We start from the raw sequence: 23,583 nt of genomic DNA on the forward strand, positions 1-23,583 counted from the left end.
TCGGAATCACTTGTCCCCTCTACAGTTCCCTCATTTGCTTTCTGGCATCCCTCTTGGCACACGTCCTTTCCCTATGTTATCAGCCTTTTAGTGTTTAAAGAAGCCCGTGGATGGAGCCTCATTTATTCCTTCTGCCATGTTCTTCTTTTCTTTTCTTTTTAAAAAATATTTATTTATTCATGAGAGAGAGAGAGAGAGAGAGAGGCAGAGACACAGGCAGAGGGAGAAGCAGGCTCCATGCAGGGAACCCGACGTGGGACTCGATCCCGGGTCTCCAGGATCACACCCTGGGCTGAAGATGGCGCTAAACTGCTGAGCCACCCGGGCTGCTCCATGTTCTTCTTTTCTGTGGGTAGTTGCGTTTCTGACTTGTATCATTTCCCTTCTGGAAGAACTATTTTTATTTTATTTGTTTGTTTATTTTTTGTATATTTTTTATTGGAGTTCAATTTACCAACAATAGCATAACACCCAGTGCTCATCCCGTCAAGTGCCCCCCTCAGTGCCCATCACCCAGTCACCCCATCCCCCCACCCACCTCCCCTTCCACTGCCCCTTGTTTGCTTCCCAGAGTTAGGAGTCTCTCATGCTCTGTCACCCTCTCTGATATTTCTCACTCATTTTCTCTCCTTTCCCCTATAATCCCTTTCACTGTTTTTTATATTCCCCAAATGAATGAGACCATATAATGTTTGGAAGGACTACTTTTAAACGTTTCTCTCAGGGTATGTTTTTGTTTGAGGAAGTCTTTTGTTTACTCCTTCATTTTTGAAGGATAACTCCATTGGACACAAAACTTTAGGTCAGTGTGTTTTTCTTTCAATACTTTAAATATTTTACCCTGGTCTCTTCTTGCTTGTATGGTTTCTGGTAAAAAGCCTGCTATAATTATTATCGTTATTCCTGTAGAGCTTAGCAATTTTTCCCCCTCTTCGGCTTCTTTCAAGATTTTCTCTTTGTTTTTGGCTTTCTCTAGATTGAATATGGTAATATTGCATACCTGGTTGTGTATTGGTTTTGTTCTTGTTTTGGGTATTTATCCTGCTTGGTGTTCTTTAAGCTTCCGGGATTTGGGGCTTGCTACAGGTTGTTAATTTTGGTAAATTCTTGGCCATTATTACTTAGGACATTTCTTTTGCTCTGTTCTCTCTTCTGGTATTCCAGTTATGCATATTTTGTACATTTAAAATTTCCCCCATAGTCCTTGGACTTTTAAAAACATTTTTTGTTTTGCATTTCCTTTTTTTTTTTAAGATTTTATTTATTTATTCATGAGAGACATACACAGAGAGAGAGGCAGAGACACAGGCAGGGGGAGAAGCAGGCTCCATGCAGGGAGCCCAGGGTGGGACTCAATCCTGGGACCCCAGGATCATGCTCTGAGCCAAGATGCTCAACCACTTGAGCCACCCAGGCATCCCTCATTTTGCATTTTCATTGAGGAAGTTTCTGTTGACATACTTTCAAGCTCTCTGATTCTAGGACCATGTTGTCTACTGATGAGCCCATCAAGGCATATTCTACCTTTCTCTTACACTATTTTGGATTTCTAGCATTTTCTTCTTTCTTTCTTAGAGTTTCCACATTTTTTTTTAAGATTTATTTATTTATTCATGAGAGACACACAGAGAGAGGCAGAGACATAGAGGCAGAGACATAGGCAGAGGGAGAAGCAGGCTCCTCGCAGGGAGCCTGATGCAGGACTCGATCCCAGATCCCAGGATCATGGCCTGAGCTGAAGGCAGACACTCAATTGCTGAGCCAGCCAGGCAGGTGTCCCTCAACTGAGGGCAGTTTTTTTTTTTAATATATATATATATATATATATTTTTTTTTTAATTTTTATTTTTTTATGATAGTCACAGAGAGAGAGAGAGAGAGAGGCAGAGACACAGGCAGAGGGAGAAGCAGGCGTGGGATTCGATCCCGGGTCTCCAGGATCGTGCCCTGGGCCAAAGGGCGCCAAACCGCTGTGCCACCCAGGGATCCCGATGAGGGCAGTTTTAAACTAGCACGTCTTCCCTGAGCTTTAGCTGTTTTTAGTCTGTAGCCTAAACTCAAGAGAATTTGAGAGAATGAAATCAGAACCTCCCACATGGCCTGGTAAATGAGAGAAAGACCAAACTTCTTGATCAATATACTTCATGGCCCCAAAACAAAATCAGTCAGTCACATAAATTCTAAAGAAGACTCAGAAGGAAGAAAGCCAATGGGAAAGCAGGAGCAACAGAGGAGATAATATGTTTTCTTTCTCCATTGTCTTTTATGATTATGGTCCATTGTTGATTCACAATAACTGGTGTTATTATATGGGGTTCTACCTGTCTTTCCAATTAGGTCCAATTAGGAAGATACCACCTTGATATTACATGGAGCCTGCATGGAGCCTGCTTCTCCCTCTGCCTGTGTCTCTGCTTCTCTCTCCCTTGGCCTGTGTCTCTGCTTCTCTCTCCCTCTGCCTGTGTCTCTCATGAATAAATAAGTAAAATCTTAAAAAAAAAAATCACCAAAGATAATAGGGGTGTCTGGGTGGCTCAGTCGGTTAAGTGTCTATCTTCGGCTTAGGTCATGATCCATGATTGAGCCCCACATCAATTTCCCTGTTCAGGGGAGTCTGTTTCTCCCTCTCCCCCTCTCTGCTGTCTCTTTCTCTCATACTCTCAAATGAATAAATAAAATATTAAAAAAATATATCACCAAAGGTTATAGACACACAAAGAATTTCATTATTGAAGGGAATAATGGATTTATTAGGAGGGAAAGGGGAAACCAAAACTAACTCTAATAGATTCACCCAAATTTCTGTAAAAAAAAAAAAAAAAAAAAAAAAAAAGAGACAACACTAAAAACATATTGTCCTCTGAACCTATCCTCTATATAAATCCTGAAAAGCATTTTTTTTTTAATTTTTCAATTTTTAAAATTTATTTATGATAGTCACAGAGAGAGAGAGAGAGAGGCAGAGACACAGGCCGAGGGAGAAGCAGGCTCCATGCACCGGGAGCCCGACGTGGGATTCGATCCTGGGTCTCCAGGATCGCGCCCCGGGCCAAAGGCAGGCGCCAAACCGCTGCGCCACCCAGGGATCCCATGAAAAGCATTTTTTTAAAGAAAATATAACACAGAAAGTATAAGAGTATGTCATACATAAAGGAAAGTATTATTTCATAAAAAGTCTGTTCAGATAAATGGACATTTATATATACAGGTATACTGGATCATGATATAAAAGACATTTTTTACTAAAGGTTGCACTCAAAAAAACGAGAGAACTCTTCTACACATCCCAATTTAGGTAGAGTTTCAGATTAGAGAGACATTAACAAACACCACAAAACCCAATAAGTCAATAATAGATTTGAGGACAAACTATTCAGAGAAATGTCATTAGTTTATTATCATTTTAGGTCTGAGAAATTTTCCCACACCAACATAAAATAATCTCATGGGCCTGGATAAAAGGTATTCATTAAGTCATTCAACAAATATTTACTGAGCAGCTATTATATACTGTGTACTATTTTTGGTGCTAGTGATATATATCAGTGAGTAAATCAGGAAAGAAACAAAAACAAAAACAAAAACAAAACTCCTGACTAGCAAGGTTGTCCTGGTGAAGAGCCAAGAAAGATTCCCTCCTGGTTCTGGCATGGAAACAGAAAAAGTAACCACCATAAAATATGCTGAATGTTTTCCACAACAAGGGCCTACTCTCTAGGGAAAAAGACTTTAGCCAGTGCTTTATCCTAACTAGAGGGAGAAAATTTCCCTGAATGGGGCCCTTCTAGTCTTCCTGTCTCACCTAAGGGGGAAAAAACAGTTAATAAACACTTGTGAAGGTCATAACTCATGGACACAGACCCATTAAGAGACTGAGATTTTTTGGTGAGATTTTATTTATTTATTTGAGGGAGAGAGAATGCACAAGAGAGCCCAAGCAGTGGAGAGGGCGAAGCAGCCTGCCCATTGAGTGGGGCTTGATCCCAGGACCCCAGGATCATGACCTGAGCCACTCAGACACCCCCAGGGTTTTGGCGTTTTGAGATTTATTTATTCATTATAGAGGAAGGCACAGAGAGAGGAGAAATGCTGAGCATGGAGCCTGACACAGACAGAGCTCAATCTCACGACCATGAAATCACGACCTGAGCCAAAACCAAGAGTCAGAAACTTAACTAGAAGTGCCACCCAGGCACCCCTAAAAGATTGAGATTTAATGATAAGACCACAACATGCTCTCCCTCCCCTATACCTTCCCACCATATCATGGGTCCAGTATAACACTGGATTATATTATTCAGCTGGAAGAGCTGAAAGGTGCATACTCTATTTAAGAAGGGGTTCTTAGAGAAGACCAGAGATAACAGGGAGACCAAAACAAGGACTCTAGACAAATTTGAAGTGTCTGGTACTTACAGCAATTGTTTTGTTTGGTCTTGTTTTAAGTAGGCTCTATACCCAGTATGGAGCCCAGCGTGGGGCTTGAACTCACAACCCTCAGATCAAGACCTGAGCTGAAATTAAGAGTCAGATGCTTAACCGACTGAGCTACCCAAGTGCCCCAACTGTTAGAGCAATTGTTAAACACAAATCAATTCCTAGCCAGATTAACATAAAACCCCATGCTAAAGGCCTGTTCACCTCAGTTCCTATTACCCAATACATCATTTCTGGCTTTCAATAACAAATTATAAGTAATGCTAACAGGTGCCTGGGTGGCTCAGTCGGTTGAATGTCTGACTCTTGGTTTCAGCTCATGTCATGATCCCACGGTCATGCGATCAAGCCCCATATAGGGCACTGCACCCAGCAGTGAGTCTGCTTTGGACTCTGTCTCTCCCTTTCCCTCTGTCCCTCCCCACTCCTCACGTGTGTGCTTTCTCTCTCTCTGTAGAATAAACAATTATATTACATTTTTAAAAAAATCATGCTAAAAGAAAAGCAACGTGAAGAAACAAAGCAAGCCTCAGAACCAGTCTCAGAGATGACACAGATGTGCACAGGGAATTTAAAATAACTATGGACTGGGACGCCTGGGTGGCTCAGTGGTTAAGCGTCTGCCTTCGGATCAGGGCGTGATCTTGAGGACCCGGGATCGAGTCCCACATCAGGCTCCCTGCATGGAGTCTATTTCTCCCTCTGCCTGTGTCTCTGCCTCTCTGTGTCTCTCATGAATAAATATCTTTAAAAAACAAAACAAAACAAAAAAAACTACCCTCAGTTGAGTTGCCTTAGGAAAGAGAGTCCTAATAGATGTAAAGATTTTTAAAATACTCTTTTATTTTTAAAGTCTATAAATGATGTATTTCTTGCTTGTAGTGCTTTAACCTCCCTCTGTTACAGAAAGCTCTGAGGCTTAATTTATAATCATTAATTTTTCCTTCATTATTCAAGATGCGATCTTTCTCCCCCCTTAACAGTATTGTTAAATTATGAGAAAGATCAAACATGTAAAATAGTTCAGAGAATAAGATAACAAACAGTCATAAAAACCACCATCTGGGTTTAATGAATATTAACATTTTGCCATATTTGCTTCAGAACTTTTTCTTTAAAAGACAAAATGTTTTAGTTACATTGAAGTTCCCTTGGCCTCTCTCCTTACTCTATTTCCTCTGTTCTCTTCTGTGCTACCTCAGAGGTAGCTCCTGTTCTCACCTCGGTGTGGTTACTTCTCAGCCACTTATACTTTTATTCCATTGACGTTTGGCCACAGCAATATATACAGCAATTGTATATACAAATATATACAACCACAGCAATATTACAATATATTATATACAATATAATATATATACAATTATATATATATACAATACATATACAATTCTGTGTAAGTTTAAGCATATGTGGATGGTGTCAGAGTGCTTTTAGGTTTTCACTTGCTCTTTTTTTTCTTTTAGCATTATAACTTGGGATTTATACTTGGAGATCGAATTTATATATTTCAACTATTATATAGCATCCCATTTTATAAAAATATGGTTTATACATTCCTCCATTGATGGACATTTGGGTTGTTTACAAATTTTTGCTATTATAAACATTGTCGTGATGAACATCTTTGAACATGGCTTCTTTAGCCTGTGTTGGAAGATGTTTCCCTTGGCGAATACCTAGGAGTGGACTCCTGGCAGGTGCAATGTATGCATCTTTAACTCTCCAGAGATTGTCAGGTACTGTCTGATTTGTCCCCAGAAGTGTATAAAGCTACTCACCAACACTTTTTTGGTCAGACTTCTAATCTCCTGCTTATCTGCTGGGTAGAAAGAGAGAGTTGATCTTTTTATTGTTTTACATTTAGTCTATTGTAAAACATTTAGTCTAGAGAGTCAAAACATCATCATTTTAAGTTTCAGGAAATGATGTTCAAATTCATTCATTCATCATTCACTCATTTATGGAGGTCTTATAAAGAGCCAGGCATCGTTTTAGACAGCAGGGCTACAGGGCTAACAGATGGGACACACATCTCAGCCCTTGTGAATCTTACATTCCACGGGAAGGAGAGAGACGATAAATAAACCAATATAAGTCATGTAAGTGATAAATACTAGGGAGGAAAAGTGAAAGGAAGGATGGGTCCAAATGTATGTGGAAAGGGTAATAAGGTGGTCCAGGAACACCTCTTAAGAAAGTGACATTTGAGGGCAGCCCTGGTGGCGCAGCCGTTTATCGCCACCTTCAGCCCAGGGCATGATCCTGGAGACCCAGGATCGAGTCCCACGTCGGGCTCCCCGCATGGAGCCTGCTTCTCTCTGTGCCTCTCTCTGTCTCTTACCAATAAATAAAAAAAAGCTTTAAAAAAAAAGAAAGTGACATTTGAGTAAATGCCTGAGAGAGTGAGGGAATAAACCATATATATGGTTAACTGAGGAAAGATCATTCTAGATGGAAAGGGTAGAAGTCTAATAGAGGAGCATGTCTGGCATGTTCAATGGAATGAAGGCTTGTGTAGCTTCAGGGGAGGGAGTAAATGGGGAGAAAAAAAGTGAGGTCAGAGAGGAGTGTGGACTGTATCACACAAGATGTCCATTTTAAGGACTTTGCCTTTTATTCTGAGGTAGACTGGAAGCCACTGAATGGTTTTGAATAGCAGTGTGTTATAATCTGACATACATATTTAAAGAAATCAGTCTGTTGAGTGTAGAGATTAGATTGAAGGGGCAGAGGGGTCTGAGCAGAAGAAATGAGAATCTGGGTAAGAGATCACAGGGCTTCAGACCAAGACAGTGACAATAGAGATGGAGAGAAATGTTTGAACTCAGGAATATTTTAAATGTAGAGCCAAAAGAGTGTGTGTGTGTGTGTGTGTGTGTGTGTGTGTGTGTAATAAATATATAGGGATGCCTGGGTGGCTCAGCTCAGCGGTTGAGTGCCTGCCTTCAGCCCCAGGGTGCAATCCTGGAGTCCTAGGATGGAGTCCCACATCAGGTTCCCTGCATGGAGCCTGCTTCTCCCTCTGCCTGTGTCTCTGCCTCTCTCTCTCTCTCTTTGTGTCTCTCATGAATAAATAAATAAATATAAAATATTTAAATTTAAAATATTATTTATTTATATCCTATATATATACATTAAAGATTTATTTGTTTTATTTTGGAGAGAGAGAGCATGGTGGGGAATGGTAGTGGGAGAGGGAAAGAATCTCAAATAGGCTACCTGCTGAGCAGGGAGCCCAACATAGGCTTGATCTTACTACCTGGAGATCATGACCTGAGCCAAAATCAAGAGTTCAAATGACTGAGCCACCCAGGTGCCCCCAACCAACAGGATTTATTGACAGATTGTATGTGGGGTATGGAGGGAAAGGAGAAGCAGGGTTGAGCCCCAGAATTTTGGCCTGAGCCACTGGTTAGAAAGAGTTGTCATTAACCAAGATGCTGAAGGCTAAGGAGCATTTTTGAATGGGAATATCAGATCAAAAAAAAAAAAAAAAGGAATATCAGATCAATTTTGTCAATAGACAAAGAAGGTCTGAGGTTCAAGGGTGAAGTTTGTACTGGATACACCAATTTGGGATTGTCAGCAAATGGATGGTATTTGAAGCCATGTGGCCAGATGAAATAACCAGAAGATATGCAAAGTCTAAGTTGTAGGACACTTTGATGGTTAGAGGTTGAAGAAGGGAGAGGGAGCCTGTGAAGAAGCTGAGAAGGAGCAGCCTGAGAGGCAGGGGGAACATCAGGCAGGTGTGATGTCCTGGAAGCCAACGGAAGAAAGCATTTCAAGGAAGAGAGCAATCAATCCGTCATGTCAGATGCTTTCAGAGGTTATGTAAGACAAGGACTGAGGATTCACTATTGGATTTAATAACACAGAGGTCTGGTCTTAAGAACTTGAATAATGTTTGTTTCAGTATCGTGTTCCTATATGTTTGCTAGAACTTTTCAGAGGTTTCCCTGTTGCTCCAGATGTAAGATTGAAGTAAAATGCCTGTTCAAGACTAGTTAAGAAAAAACTAGTCACTTACAATTTTTCTTATTTTTTTTTTTTTATTTTTTTTCAAGATTTATTTATTTATGATAGACATAGAGAGAGAGAGAGAAAGGCAGACACAGGAAGAGGGAGAAGCAGGCTCCATGCTGGGAGCCTGACGTTGGACTTGATCCCGGGACTCCAGGATCGCGCCCTGGGCCAAAGGCAGTCGCCAAACTGCTGAACCACCAGGGGATCCCCTACACGTTTTTAAAAAAGATTTTATTTATTTATTCATGAGAGACACACAGAGAGAGGCAGAGACACAGGCAGAGGGAGAAGCAGGCTCCATGCAGGGAGCCCGACAGGGGACTCTATCCTGGGTCTCTAGGATCAGGCCCTGGGCCGAAGGCGGTGCTAAACCGCTGGCTGCCCCAGTTACAATTTTTTTTAGACTGGATATGCCTTCTAAATAAGGCACACTTTTGTTTTGGCTAAAATCTTGTAGTATGAAATTATTTGACTTTAGCTATGGAAAATGTTAAAATCAGTGTGACTTCATGGTAGCTATGTTTCATCCTCCTGTAAAGGGCTTCCATCCTTAGAGTCATGTGGGGACTTAACCATGTTTTAAGGATGAACAACTCTTCAGAATAGGAAGTTGGAGGAGAGATCAGAAATTAAGTAGAGTGAAAGAAAATATTAATGATGGTGAATAGAGTAGGACTTAGTGTTTTTATTTTTATTTTTTAAAAATATTTTATTTATTCATGAGACAGAGAGAGAGAGAGAGGCAGATACACAGACAGAGGGAGAAGCAGGCTCCATGCAAGGAGCCCGACATGGGACTGGATCCCGGGTCTCCAGGATCACACCCTGAGCTGAAAGCTATGCTAAACCACTGAGCCACTCAAGCTGCCCTTTCTTAGTGTTTTTAGAATATCAGTTCTCAGATGGGATCCTTTGACCTCTGGTGGCCTCTTGAGACTTGAAAATCAAAACTATTTTTGTAATAATTTATTTGCCTTTTTCCCTGTGATCATATTTGCCCTGGTGATGCAAAAGCAAAGGTGAGTAAAACCGTTGTTGCCATAGTTTGATTCAGGGCAGTGCCACAAATCTGAGCTGTTGTCATTGTATTCCTCACCACAGCACACTCAGTAAAAAGAGAACAAAAAGCCAGTTTCACTTAAGAATGTGCTAGATGAAACAGTGAAAATGATTAATTTTATTAAGCCTTGACTCTTGTACATGTCTTTTTAAATATTCTGTGTGATGAAATGGGAAATATGCCTAGGGCAGGCACTTCTGCATACTGAAATAATGATTGTCTTGAGAAAAAGCACTTGTGTGAGTTTTGAATTGAGAGCTGAATTGCTTTTTTATGAAATACTCTTTTTGCTTAAAAAAAAAAAAACACGAACGAACTGAAGTTACTAGATTTGGGTATTTGGCAGACAGTCTTCAAGATGAATGAAGTGAGCCTGTCACTTGAAGGAAAACAACTGACAGTATTTGTTGCCAATGATAAAATATGAGTTTTTATTTTTATTTTTATTTTTATTTTTTTTTTTATTTTTTTTAATTTTTTTATTTATTTATGATAGTCACAGAGAGAGAGAGAGAGAGAGAGGCAGAGACATAGGCAGAGGGAGAAGCAGGCTCCATGCACCAGGAGCCTGATGTGGGATTCGATCCCGGGTCTCCAGGATCGCGCCCTGGGCCAAAGGCAGGCGCCAAACCGCTGCGCCACCCAGGGATCCCCCCAAAATATGAGTTTTTAAAGTGAAAATCAGAATTTTGGAAAAAAAAAAAAGAATTTTGGAACGCTTATATCTGCCACTAAGAACTTGACAGTTTCCCAATGCTTAAAGATCTGTTTGAGAAGATCAGTGGTGACATTCACAAATGTGCTTTTTTTTGATAGTGTATAATGAAATGTCAACATTTGGAGTATCTGCATAGCTCAGTGAACCAATATTTTTCAGATGACAAAGGATAATGTCACAAAATTGTTATATGAGTAAAAGATCTATTCAAAACGCAAGGCTTCTGGCCAAGACGAGTGACCTGGATGCCTGATGGCTAATGATGTCAAGAATAGGCTCATTGGCCATTTGTATATCTTTTTATTTATTATTTACTTATTTATTTCTTTTTATTTATTGTACAGAGAGAGTATGCACACAATAGTGAAGGGGGGGCAGAGGGAGAGGGAGAGAGAGAGGATCCCAAGCAGGTTTCTATACTCAGTGTGGAGCCAGACTCAGGGCTTGATCTCACAACCCTGAGATCATGACCTGAGCCTAAGTCTAGAGTCTGTTGCTTACTCAACTGAGCCACCCAGGCACCCCTCTGTGTATATCCTTTGTTGATTTATGAAACTGGATTTTTTTTTTTTTTAACTGTTGAACTGTGACTTTCTTTTTGAGAGTGTTATATTAGGCTCTCTCCTGTAAATGGTGACATCGTGCGCCCTTCCTAGTTGAGCAGAGACCCATCTAGGCTCAGGAGTCATTAGAAGACAGACAGCCTCCACCCCGACAGAAGTTGCTTGGATGTTTATATTTTCTTGGTTCATCTCTTTCAACTCAAATATGAAAGTTGGGTGCAGTTCTTTAATTTCTTTCCAGGTATCCTCTAAACCTACTGTTGCTCATCTTGCAGTTTTCTGGTGATGACATGGCATCTGCTAGCTCCAGCCGGCCAGGAGTGGCCCTGCCTTTTGAGAAGTCTCAGCTGACTTTGAAAGGTGAGTGGCACCATGTGAAATGTTTACTATTTGAGGCCCAGCCCAATCTTTGAGGAAAAGGCAGGGGTATGCCCACCTGGGTGTGAGAGCCAAACACTGTGAAACAGCTTAGGAATGTGAACTATTTATTCTCATAGGGTGACCATGTTGTAACTAGAATTCTATTTTTTCTTTCTTTCTTCCTTTTTTAAAAATATTTTATTTATTTATTCATGAGAGACACAGAGAGAGAGAGAGAGAGAGGGAGAAACACAGGCAGAGGGAGAAGCAGGCTCCATGCAGGGAGCCTGACGTGGGACTTGATCCTGGGTCTCCAGGATCACACCCCGGGCTGAAGGTGGCACTAAACTGCTGGGCCACCAGGGCTGCCCTATAGCTAGAATTCCTTTTTTTTTTTTTTTTCTTTTAAAGATTTATTTATTTATTTATGATAGAGAGAGAGGCAGAGACACAGGAGGGAGAAACAGGCTCCATGCCAGGAGCCTGATGCGGGACTCAATCCCGGGACTGCAGGATCGCGCCCTGGGCCAAAGGCAGGCGCCAAACTGCTGAGCCACCCAGGGATCCCCTATAGCTAGAATTCTTAAAGAAGAACGATAAAAGGAACTTTTGGCAAAAATTGTTGAAAATGGTGATTCTGTGATGCCCCAGAACCCTTTCCTATCGATACTCATTCCCTAGGTTAATCTCATCCAACCTCATGACTTTATTTATTTATTTGAGAGAGCGAGCACACACAGTGGGGAAGGGCAGAGGGAGAGAGAAACTTTGACATGCTCGTGCTTAGCAGAAGCCCAGCTACCTGATCTCAGGACCTGAGCTGAAATCCAGAGTCAGATACTTAACTGGCCACACCATGCAGGTGCCCCCCAACCTCATGGCTTTAAATGCCACCAATAATAAGGTCACTACTGCCAAAATTATGTCTCCAGCCTGGGCCTTTCCATTGATAGATTTCCAGATTTTGTATCTCTAGTAGCCCACTTGTCATTCCACTTGAATGTTTAGTAGCCATGTAAGCTCCTGGTTTTCCTTTATCATATCCTACGCTCAGCCAGCTGTGAACCTGGCCATGTCTGTCTGTCTTCGGAATGCAACTGTCGTTCAACCTCTTCTCACCACCCCCACCATCCCATGAGCTGCCTTCATCTCTACCCTCGATGAAGGCAGTAGTCTCCCTGCTTCTGTCCTTTGCCCTACTTCATTCTGTGGGTCACATAGCAGGCATGTCAAGGGCTTAAACATGTTCACAACTGGCTCTCCATCTCACCCAATAAAAGCTAAAGGTCCCACATGATGGGACCCCACCCATCACTCCCATTTCTCATTTCCTGTTACTCTTCTACCTAGACCCTGCTGTAGCCACATGGCCTCTTTGCTCTTCAGGGACTATACTGGGCATACTCCCACCTCTGAGCCTTTGCACTTGCTGTTCCCTTCGAGTGGAATGCTTTGGGGCCAGACGATTACCTGGTTTGCTTCCTTACTCTCTTTAGGTCTTTACTCAAAAGTCACCCTCTTCAGCCAGGCCTCCCTGATCCACCTGTAGCCTCCCCCACACCCCACTTCCTCATGTCTGTCCCCTTCACTACTTTATATTTGTCTTCTTAGGCTTGTCACCATTTAACACAGCACACATATGTATTTTTTAAGATTATTTGAGAGAGAGAGAGAGAGAGAGAGAGAGAGAAACTGCACAAGTTGGGGAAGGAGCAGAGAGAGGGACGAGCAGACTGAGCCCAATGCAGAGCCCGACTAGGGGCTCAACTTCATGACCCTGAAAGCACAATCTGAGCCAAAAATCAGGAGTTGGAGGCTCTAGTGCCTGAGCCACCCAGGCGTCCCAACACAGTACATATTTTTATGTATTTCCTTTATTGACTGTCTCCTTCAGTAGAATGTAAACACAAAAATAGGAATTTTTCTCTATTTTCGTTACTTTTGAAAACCCAGTGACACAGAATAGTACTGGATACATAGTGGGCTGTCAGTGAATATTCCTTGAATGACAGGTTGCTTTGGTGGCCTTAGCTCTGCAGAGGAGTCATGGAACTGAGAGATGCTTGGGGAACAGTGCTGAGTATCAGAGCTCAGATACACGGTCATTTGGAGGCAAAATTGTCTCATTATTTTTTAATTTAATTTAATTTATTTTATTTTTAGTTGGTTTTTTTAAAAAAATTATTTGTTTTTATTGAAGTTTGATTTGCCAACGTATAGTATAACAACCAGTGCTCATCCCATCAAGTGCTCTCCTCAGTCCCCGTCACCCAGTCACCCCAACCCCCTGCCTGCTTCCCCTTCTGCAACCCTTTGTGTCTCATCATTTTTTAAATTATGATTTCTGAAATATAAATGTTACTCATTTCTTTTATCTGTTTATCAGCCTTAAGATTGTTTCCTTCCCTCCAGCTCCTCAGTGCTCATCCTTGGAGGAAACTAATATACCAGTTTCTTTTCTTTCTTTCTTTTCTTTTTTTTTTTTTTTAAAGATTTTATTTATTTATTCATGAGAGACACACAGAGAGAGAAAGAGGCAGAGACACAGGCAGAGGGAGAAGCAAGCTCCATGCAGGGAGCCCAACATGGGACTTGATTCGGGACTTCAGGATCACACGCTGGGCCAAAGGCAGGCTCTAAACCACTGAGCCACCCAGGGATCCCCAATATATCAGTTTCTTGTGTGTCCCTTCTAAGATACATCAAAGGGGATATGATTGTGTAATCTTGAAAGCCAGGTTGCTTCCCTTGGAAGGAATACCCTTCTAGCGGTGCAGGAGAGTGCCTGTTTCCCCACATCTTTACCAACACAGTGTATTGTCAGACATTTATCTATCTATCTATCTATCTATCTATCTATCTATTTATTTATTTATTATCTTTGCCAGTCTGATTGGTAAAAATAACTTTTTTCAGCAGTTTTATTTCATATTTCTTTAATTATAAATTATGTTTAACATCCTATGTTTAAGGGAAATTTGGATTTCCTTTTCTGTGAATTGTGTGTTCATATTCTCTGCTGGTTTCTTACTGACTTTTATTTATTTATTTTAAAGATTTTATTTATTTATTCATGAGAGACACAAAGAGAGAGGCAGACGGAGAAGCAGGCTCCCCCCAGGGAGCCAGATGTAGGACTTGATCTCTGGACCCAGGATCATGCCCTGAGCTGAAGGCAAATGCTCAACCGCTGAGCCACTCAGGCGTCCCCTCTTACTGACTTTTAAAAAAATGGTGTTGATACATTTTAATCATCTTTGTTCATGTCTCATGTTGCTCTAGTCCTCTTGACGAGGGAGAAGTATTAGAGTGAACTTGATAGGGTTTTGAATTTGGGACTTTAGGTTTTACTACTTGCCTAATAATTAGCAAGTCTAGGATAAAACAGAAGCCTGTCCATAGAATCTAGTGACATAATGAAGTCCCTGTTTGGGGCCATAGTGTTCAGGAACACATTTGACTTGTAAAGATTTCTCTGTTTGCCTTTCCTCAATGTGAATTTTTACTAGTGTGGAAAGAGCTAACTTGATAATATAGGTGCCTCTGATTACATAGACATTTAACCTAGAGAGATCCTTTCATACCATTGAAGAAAATAGTAGGGATAGAGGGAAAGAGAAATAACAAAATAAATGGTGTGGCTGGTTCCTCTCACGTGTTTCACTGAGAGAGCCTGTCGTGTATTTTGGGAGATGTGACCATGCTGCTCCCTTTCTTTGCCTCAATTTCCTTCTACCTCTCTGTAATGCACTCCTATAGTTTTAAAATACACTTTTACTTATTTTTTAAAAAATATTTTATTTATTTATTCATGAGAGACAAAGAGAGAGGGAGGCAGATACAGAGGGAGAAGCAGGCTCCCCATGGAGCAGGGAGCCTGACCCGGGGCTCAGTCCTAGGACTCTGGGATCATGACTTGAGCTAAAAGCAGAGGCTTAACTGACTGAGCCACTTGGTTGCCTTAAAATACACTTTTAAAATACAGCAAGGCCCTTAAACATAAGTGAGTTCTTTTATCTGATACTTAACTCAAGAAGCACTGAGAAACTCATCACTGAAAACCAGCCCAATAAAGCAAAAACTGGTGGGAACCTATTGAAAGACAGTATATCAGATTCTATTCTGTGCCTTCCTAAGAGCTTTTCAAGGGTATAACTTTGGCCATGTGTGATTTTTTTTTTTTTGCCTTATTTATTAACTTTAAAAGCTAAATTATATGTGAAGATATGAAATTGGCATTTATATTTCATCAAACAGTAAATAAACTTTCCAGAAAAACCTGCTTGTATGTTGAGGCGTTTATTTTGGCTTGTGTTTTAAGAACAAGAAACTTTCAAAATATCAGAAAAATACAGAATTTGGTGCATTCTGTGAGACAGCTGGTGGAAGTCTTTAAAAGTCACTGTCAAGGAAAAAGAAGGGAGAGCATTCTAGATTTTAAAAGATTAAGGAGCCAGCAGCCAAATGCAATTTGCTCGTCTTGATTGGATCCTGAGTTCAAGGAAAGCAGCTCTTAACAAATATATTTGAAACAATTGGGGAAATTTTAATATGTAATGAATATCAAATGATAGAGGTAGTGACTAAATTTTTTTCAGGTAGTGGTGTGGTTAGGTGGGAGAGTGTCTCTTCTTTTCTTTTTTAAAATAGACTCCATGCCCAATGTGGAAAGTAACTTGGGCCTTGAGCTCACATGAACCTGAGATTAAGTTCTCTCTTTCTCTTTCTTTCCTTTCTTTTTTTCCTTCTTTTTTTTTTTTTTTTCTTTTCTTTTTCAAGTAAACTCTATGCCCAGCTTGGGGCTCAAACTCACAACTACGAGATGAAGAGTTGCATGCTCTACAACTGAGCCAGCTGGGAACCGCTCCTTATTTTTTTTTTTTTTTAATTGAAGTGTAATTAACATACAGTGTTATGTTAGTTTCAAGTGTACAATGTATAGAATGTCCTTATTCTTAAGGGTTGTATTCTGGAAGTATTTAATGTTCATTGGTCACAGTGTCTACAACCTTCAAATAAATAACCAAAAAAAGTTTGCAGGTATGTGCATGACTATGCACATATATAGACATAGATACCATATATCTGTATCCTGCGCTATCCATTAAGATAGCCACTATAGCCACACAAAACTATTTATGTTAAGATTAAAATTAGATTAAATTTGAAATTTAAATCCTCAGTCATACTAGTCATATTCCACGGGTTCAGTAGCCACATATATCATGGCAATGCATTGGACTACACTGGCATAGAACTTTTCCTTATCACTGAAGTTCTCTATTAAATAGCAATGATACTGACATACACATAGGAAAAAAAAAAGAAAAACAAACCCCAACAAAACAAATGTGGTGAGGTGCCTAGCTGGCCTGGTCAGTAGAGAGCACATGACTCTTGATCTTGGGGTTGTGAGTTTAAGCCCCACATTGGGCATAGAGATAACTTGAAAGAAAGAAAGAAAGAAAGAAAGAAAGAAAGAAAGAAAGAAAGAAAGAAAGGACCTATTTAAGAAAGAAAAAAAAGTCTTTTTTTTTTTTTTAAAGCAAATGTGGCAAAATGATAGTTGCTGCAGAGTATACAGTTATTTATTGTCTTATTCTTTAACCTTTTCTGTAGATTGGAAACTTCAAAATAAAACTATCAAGTGTGATTGGGTTCTGGACCTTTCTTTTCACTTTTGCTATAATGGACATTAATAGCACATTTAACAAACTTTTAAATAAGGTCTGTACATTAGATCACCGTTTTAAAGGATGTTAAATTTCTCCATGCTAATGATTATACTATGGTATTACAGAAAATGTCTTTGTTCTTAGAAATATACACTGAAGTATTTAGAAGAAAAGGGGCACAGAATCTAAAACTCTCAAAGTTTCAGGAACAAGTGTGTAGGCGTATGAGAGAGAGAAAGAGAATAGGAAAGCAAATATAGTAGCAAGTTAATATTTGGTGACCCTTAGGTGAAGAGCTTATAGGAATTCTTTCTATTTTTGTTGCAACTTTTCTAAACATCTGAAATTATGTAAAAATAAAAAAGAAAGTAAAAATACTAGAAAAAAATCAAACCCCTAAGCAAACGAAAAAACCTTGGAAAAAGCTAGAAGAACAAAGGAAACATGATAGAGTTCCAAGAATTGGCCTGAGAGCTCCCTGATTTGGGGTATGTTATTTCACCTCTCTGGTCTTTAATGGGCCCAACTATTTTTTTTTTTTTTTAAAGATTTTATTTATTTATGATAGTCACAGAGAGAGAGAGAGAGAGAGAGAGGCAGAGACACAGGCAGAGGGAGAAGCAGGCTCCATGCACCGGGAGCCTGACGTGGGATTCGATCCTGCGTCTCCAGGATCGCGCCCTGGGCCAAAGGCAGGCGCCAAACCGCTGCGCCACCCAGGGATCCCTGGGCCCAACTATTAAATGAAGGGTTTGAACTTGTTGATTTCTTTTTTTTTAATTAAAAAAAATTTATTTGTTATTTATTATTTTTAAAAAATATTTATTTATTTATTATTTATGATAGACATAGAGAGAGAGAGAGGCAGAGACACAGGAGGAGGGAGAAGCAGGCTCCATGCCAGGAGCCCAACGCGGAACTCGATCCCGGGACTCCAGGATCGCGCCCTGGGCCAAAGGCAGGCGCCAAACCACTGAGCTACCCAGGGATCCCCTGTTTTTTTTTTTTTTTTTTTTTAAATTTAAATTCAATTAATTAACATATAGTTATTATTAGTTTCAGAGGTAGAGTTCAGTGATTCATCAGTCTTATATAATACCCAGTGCTCATCACATCGCATGCGCTCCTTAGAAACTTGTTGATTTCAAAGAAACTGTCTATGGAAATGATAGGGCTATAATTATAACTAGTCAGCCCCCACTCTCCGACCCTTTTTAAGAGTCTGTGTGCAGAGCTATTCCCACACCACCAGGTGGCCTCAGTTAACCTTGGTCTCTGTGAAAGGTATTTCAGTTTTCTACTCTGGACCACATTTTGCACCACCACAACCTGTTTCTCCTAGTACCGTCCCTTATTGGTTTTGAATCTTAGCCACAACCTTTGCTGCTACTGTTCTTTGACTTGCTCTCTACTGTTCTTTTGAGCCGGGAAAAGACAGGTATTGCTAAAAGAATCCAGAGGTAGGTTTGTCCTTTGTCAAGTTGTTAACCCTTACGGGACTCTCACCTCTCAGAAGGGCCTGGGAGGGAGAGGTTTGCTCAGTTTTGCTTCATGGGTAATAAATGCCAGTCACATGCTCTCATTTGGGGCATGGGTTGGAGGCTGTCTTAGGTGTATTCCATCCCAGAGACCTGGAGTTTCCACCATGGCTAATGCATGCTGTAAGAGATGATTACCTGCCCCTGGGTGCATGCTTGGTGAGCTCGGTTTGCCGGTACCAAATAAACATCAGAAATGCTGCCACATGAAGGATACAAATAGAACAGGAAATGCAGATGGATGACAAGCACATGGAAAACATATTCAGATTCACTAGTAATGGAAGAACGACAATAGAATAAGCAAAACCTGATAATGACATATAGCGTGGTGTGGAGTCGGGTTGCCTGGGTGCACATCCTGGTTTGAAGCTTCCTAGCTCTGTCACCTGAGGCAATGACTTAACTTCCCTAAGCCTGCTTCCTCTTGGATGAAATGAGGGTGATGGTATATTCCTTGCTTCATGGATTTGTTTTAAGGATGTCATTAGATAATGTGTGCATAGCCTAGTGTCATAAGTGCTCTTTAAATCTTACTTAATTTGTATGATTTCTTTTTTTACCTCTTTGATTGCAAATAGTGAAAAAATGTTATACTCTGCACGGTGGGGGTGAAATGGATATATTGGCATCTACATGGGTTTATCTTTTTTTGCAAAGGAATTAAGCAGTTTGAAGAACTTTAAAAGAACATTCATATCATTGGGAGGAATACTCACGACTGCATGCAAATGTATATATTCATGATGATTTTCCCAGAGTGAAAAGTTGGAAGCAATTATTCAGCACTGAAAGAATAGTTAACTAAATTATGGCACGCCTATACTATTGGCTCATATTGCAGCCATTTCAAATTTATTTTTGGGAGGAGAAGATTCTTAAAGAATTGGGGGCATAAAAGATGAGAGTCTGGAAAGTCTGGATTTGCCAACATCTTAATGATAATTATCCCAGTATTTTCAGGTGAGGAGTGCTTTTTTTTTCTTATGCTTCATATTTTTAAGATATCCTCACATTTTTAAAAAAGTAATTTTTTTAGGATCAGAAAAATTCCAAAACTTATTTTTTAGAAGAAACAACAAAAAAGAGTGAGAACCTCTGCCACAGGGGGGCAACAGGGAGCCCTGAGACTCATTTTTGACTTTTCCTTCCTTTCCTGTCCAGTGGTGTCAGCAAAGCCCAAGGTGCATAATCGTCAACCTCGAATAAACTCATTTGTGGAGGTGGCAGTGGATGGACTCCCCAGTGAGACCAAGAAGACTGGGAAGCGAATCGGGAGCTCCGAGCTTCTCTGGAATGAGATCATCATCTTGTAAGAGAAAGTCCTTTCTCTTTGCAGTAACACGGGGGAAAGAGAGAAGGTGTTCCAAGAGGGTTGCGGGGGATACAGGTTTCCTGTGATGCCCCTAACTCTTCTGCCTTTGGTACCCAAGGGACCTCTCTTCAGGTGTTTTTACATCATTGAGCTCACAGAGCATTCATTATTAGCTAGATGGTTACAGGGTCAGCTTGGTGGGGGAAAGAGTACACACGTTAGTGTCTTCCTGTTGGAGGCTTCTCCCTCCCTCCAAGATGTCAGCAGTAGGTTTATCTGTTTTCTCCTAAGTTGTGAGAGACCAGTATGCTCGGATTTGATCAATCAAGTATCTGTTTTCCAGGAATGTCACGGCCCAGAGTCATTTAGATTTGAAGGTCTGGAGCTGCCATACTTTGAGAAATGAACTGCTAGGCACAGCCTCTGTCAACCTCTCTAATGTCCTGAAGAACAATGGAGGCAAAAGTACGTATGATGAAGGGGTGGCGGATGCGATTCGTTTGTGGGGGTGGGGAGAAGAATTGGAAGGCTTGGATTTCTCTAACACAGCATGGATAGACCTGGTGATGCAGTTTCCTCCAGGCCCAGGGGCCACAGGGGCCACAGGGACTGTTCCCCTTTTAGGAAGGCAAGAGCTCCTCTAGGTCTGCACTGCGGCATTCAGCCTCCTTTGTCCCCCGGCCTACTGATGGGATGCAGTGATAAGTCCCCTTGATCCTTTCTGATGTGTCCCTCTGCCTCTGCTCCTCTTTTCCTAATCCAGGAGGCATGTGACATGTGGAATCACACTGTCTGATGCCTCCAGCCTAAATCATTCCTAGTCTGAGTCCTCGAGCAGAAGAAAGAAGCTGTGTGTGTGTGTGTGTGTGTGTGTGTGGTGTGTGTAGGGGGGGATGGTGTTACAAATAGTGCCTTGTGCTTAGTAGGCACTCCGTAAATGTTTACTGGATATTGGAATGTGATGGAAGCTCTGTCTTAATTATTCAGGGTGCCTCTGCTGCATGGAAATGTAAATCCTGACGTCTCTTTATGGTGCTTGTGGTCAGTAGCATAACCCGTGGCTGTGGTATCTGGACCCTCCCTCATAAAGCCTCTATTGAGAGCAGTACCATATGTGGTGAGGGAATGCCACGGAAAGAAAGGCTCCTTTTTCTCTTGATGTCTGCTGTCTAGAAAATATTTTCTGAAAGTGGATTTAACTTAAGAGAGGTGTGGGGGTGGGGAGCATTGGGTCCCAGGGTGAGTGCCGCCTTGATTCAAGAGTCTTTTCTTTCTGAGTCTGTTCGTTCTTTCTTTCTTTCTTTCTTTCTTTCTTTCTTTCTTTCTTTCTTTCTTTCTTTCTTTCTTTCTTTAAGATTTTATTCATTTATTCATGAGAGACACAGAGAGAGAGAGAAGCAGAGACAGAGGGAGAAGTAGGCTCCGTGCAGGGAGCCTGATGTGGGACTCGATCCTGGGACCCCAGGATCATTCCCTGAGCCAAAGGTAGATAGATGCTCAACCACTGAGCCACCCAGGTGCCCCATGGGCCTGTCCTTTCTGACAGGCCACTCAAGTGGTACTTGGGGGCTCCTCTGGTCCTTCTGCTGGGCACACAGAGCTGTGGCAAACCCACTCCAGCTTCAGGAATTGTTTAAAATCAGGAATATGCCTCTATTTTAATTCTGTAAGGAAGTCCTTGATGGTTTATCTCCTCACTCTAATATGCCTTTTATAATTTGATTATCAAGGAAGATTACATTTATTATGTCATTTGGAAATACACTTGTGGACATTCTCACATTAAGATCAGCAACTAAAAAAAAAAAAAAAAAAAAAAAGATCAGCAACTAGTATGACTGTCTTTTTTTTTTCTCCTTTATTTGTTCTGTCATCATACTTTTGCTTTTGATTATAAAAATAATTGTAGAAAACCTGGAAATTACACAGAATAACACAGACACACAAAGAAAATGAAATTCTCCTGTAAACCACAGTACTTAGGGACAATTATTAACATTTTGATATGTATTTTTCTGAACTTCTTTTCCCTGTGTGCAAATATGAATATTTAGGATATCAATGAAACAAAATTGAGACTATACATAAACATATTATTTTGCAACATGCTTCCTTTTGAAATGTATTAATATATCTTCTTTTTACAGTGTGTTTATTGTTTTTTTAGTAATCTCTACATGGGGATCTTGGAACTCAAACCTATGACCCCTAAATCAAGAGTCACCTACTCTTCTGACTGAGCCAGCCAGGCGCCCCTAAATATATCTTTATTTACTTATTTCTAATTGTGATAAAATGCACTTAACATAAAATTTCCCATCTTAACCATTTTTAAGTGTACAGTGTAGTGGCAATTAAGTACATTCACATTGTTGTGCCACCATTGCCACCATGCGTCTTCAGAACTTTAGACTCAAATTCTTTTATTTTTTAAAGATTTTATTTATTTATTCATGAGAGACAGAGAGAGAGGGAGGCAAAGGGAGAGGCAGGGTCCCCACAGAGCAGGGAGCCCGATGCAGGACTCGATCCCAGGACCGTGGGATCATGACCTGAGCTGAAGGCAGACACTCAACCAACTGAGCCACTCAGGCACGCCTCAAATCATTTACCCATCAAATCACTCATTCAGTTTCTTCCCTCCACCTCCCTACCATTATGTTTTATCTCTATGCCTCTGAGTAGGTACCTCATTTAGATAGAATCATAAAATATTTGCCTCCTTTTAAAAGGATTTTAATTATTTATTTAGAAAGAGAGGGGTAGCCTGGCAGCGGTTTAGCGCCTGCCTTCAGCCCAGGGTGTGATCCTGGAGACCCGGGATCGAGTCCCGCGTCGGGCTCCCTGCATGGAGCCTGCTTCTCCCTCTGCCTGTATCTCTGCCTTTCCCTCCCTGCGGGGAGCGGCAGAGGAGAAGGAGAGAGAGAATCTCAAGCAGGCTCTAGGTCTGACTCCCTTTTATACTTGGCTTGTTTTACTCAGCATTATGTCCATAGGGCACCTCCACATTGTGGCAGGATCAGAATCTCTTTCTTTTTAAGGCCAAATAATGTTCCCTTTTCTGTACATACACATTTTCTTTATCCATTCATCTGTCCAGGGATGCTTGGGTTGCTTGCACCATTTGCCTATCGTGAATAATGCTGTTATGAATGCGAGTGTACAAACACGTGTTCGACTCCCTGCTTTTAGTTCTTTTGGGTTGAATAGCCAGAAGCAGAATTCCTGGATCATATGGTAAAACTATGTTTAATTTTTTTGAGGAACTACTATACTGTTTTCCCTAGCTGCTACACCATAAAATATATTGAAATAGCTTTTTTTTTTTTTTTTAAAGATTTTATTTACTCATGAGAGACACAAACAGAGAAGCAGAGACACAGGGATCCCCACCCAGGGATCCCACCCAGGGATCCCCTTGAAATAGCCTTTTTAAAAAAAGGTTTATTTATTTCAGAGAGAGAGAACATGAGTGGGAGGGGCAGAGGGAGACGGAGAGACGGTCTTACATATAGACTCCATGCTGAGTGTGGAGCCTGATGTGGGGCTTGATCTCACAACCCTGAGATCACACCTGAGCTAAAACCAAGAGTTGGATGCTTAACTGACTGAGCCACCCAGGCAACCCCCACAATATGTTGAAATAGCTTTAATTATCTTCCAAAGTGTAGTTTTTGATGACTGCCTGGTAGTAGTCTTTCAGATGGTTGTGTGATTTACATGGGGTAGTTTTTAGTATTTTATAGTCATAAATAATGCTATGGTAAACATACACTTATAAATCTTTATGTCTATTTCGATAGTTCTGATAAATTATTCACGATGGGTTTGCTGGATATAAGCATTTTTCATGTGTTTGTGGCATTGGACACATATTGCAAGATTACT

General features: G+C 40.8%; 1 protein-coding gene across 5 annotated transcripts in view; it reads left to right on the top strand.

Moving 5' to 3' along the window:
* WWP2 (WW domain containing E3 ubiquitin protein ligase 2) overlaps positions 1–23,583 on the top strand; it is a 145,735-nt gene that overhangs the window by 13,487 nt on the left and 108,665 nt on the right. For 4 of the 5 annotated variants that reach the window (XM_077888628.1, XM_077888636.1, XM_077888641.1 and 1 more), the window contains 3 exons: positions 11,083–11,167; positions 19,545–19,692; positions 20,039–20,160. In XM_077888628.1, the coding sequence (XP_077744754.1) occupies positions 11,098–11,167; positions 19,545–19,692; positions 20,039–20,160 (340 nt within the window). In that variant the 5' untranslated portion in view covers positions 11,083–11,097. Of the gene's footprint in view, positions 1–11,082; positions 11,168–19,544; positions 19,693–19,851; positions 19,962–20,038; positions 20,161–23,583 lie in introns of those variants that run through there. The other variant, XM_077888652.1, reaches the window with a different exon arrangement.

This window comes from Canis aureus, chromosome 3 (assembly GCF_053574225.1).
Source record: "Canis aureus isolate CA01 chromosome 3, VMU_Caureus_v.1.0, whole genome shotgun sequence".
Lineage (NCBI taxonomy): Eukaryota > Metazoa > Chordata > Mammalia > Carnivora > Canidae > Canis > Canis aureus.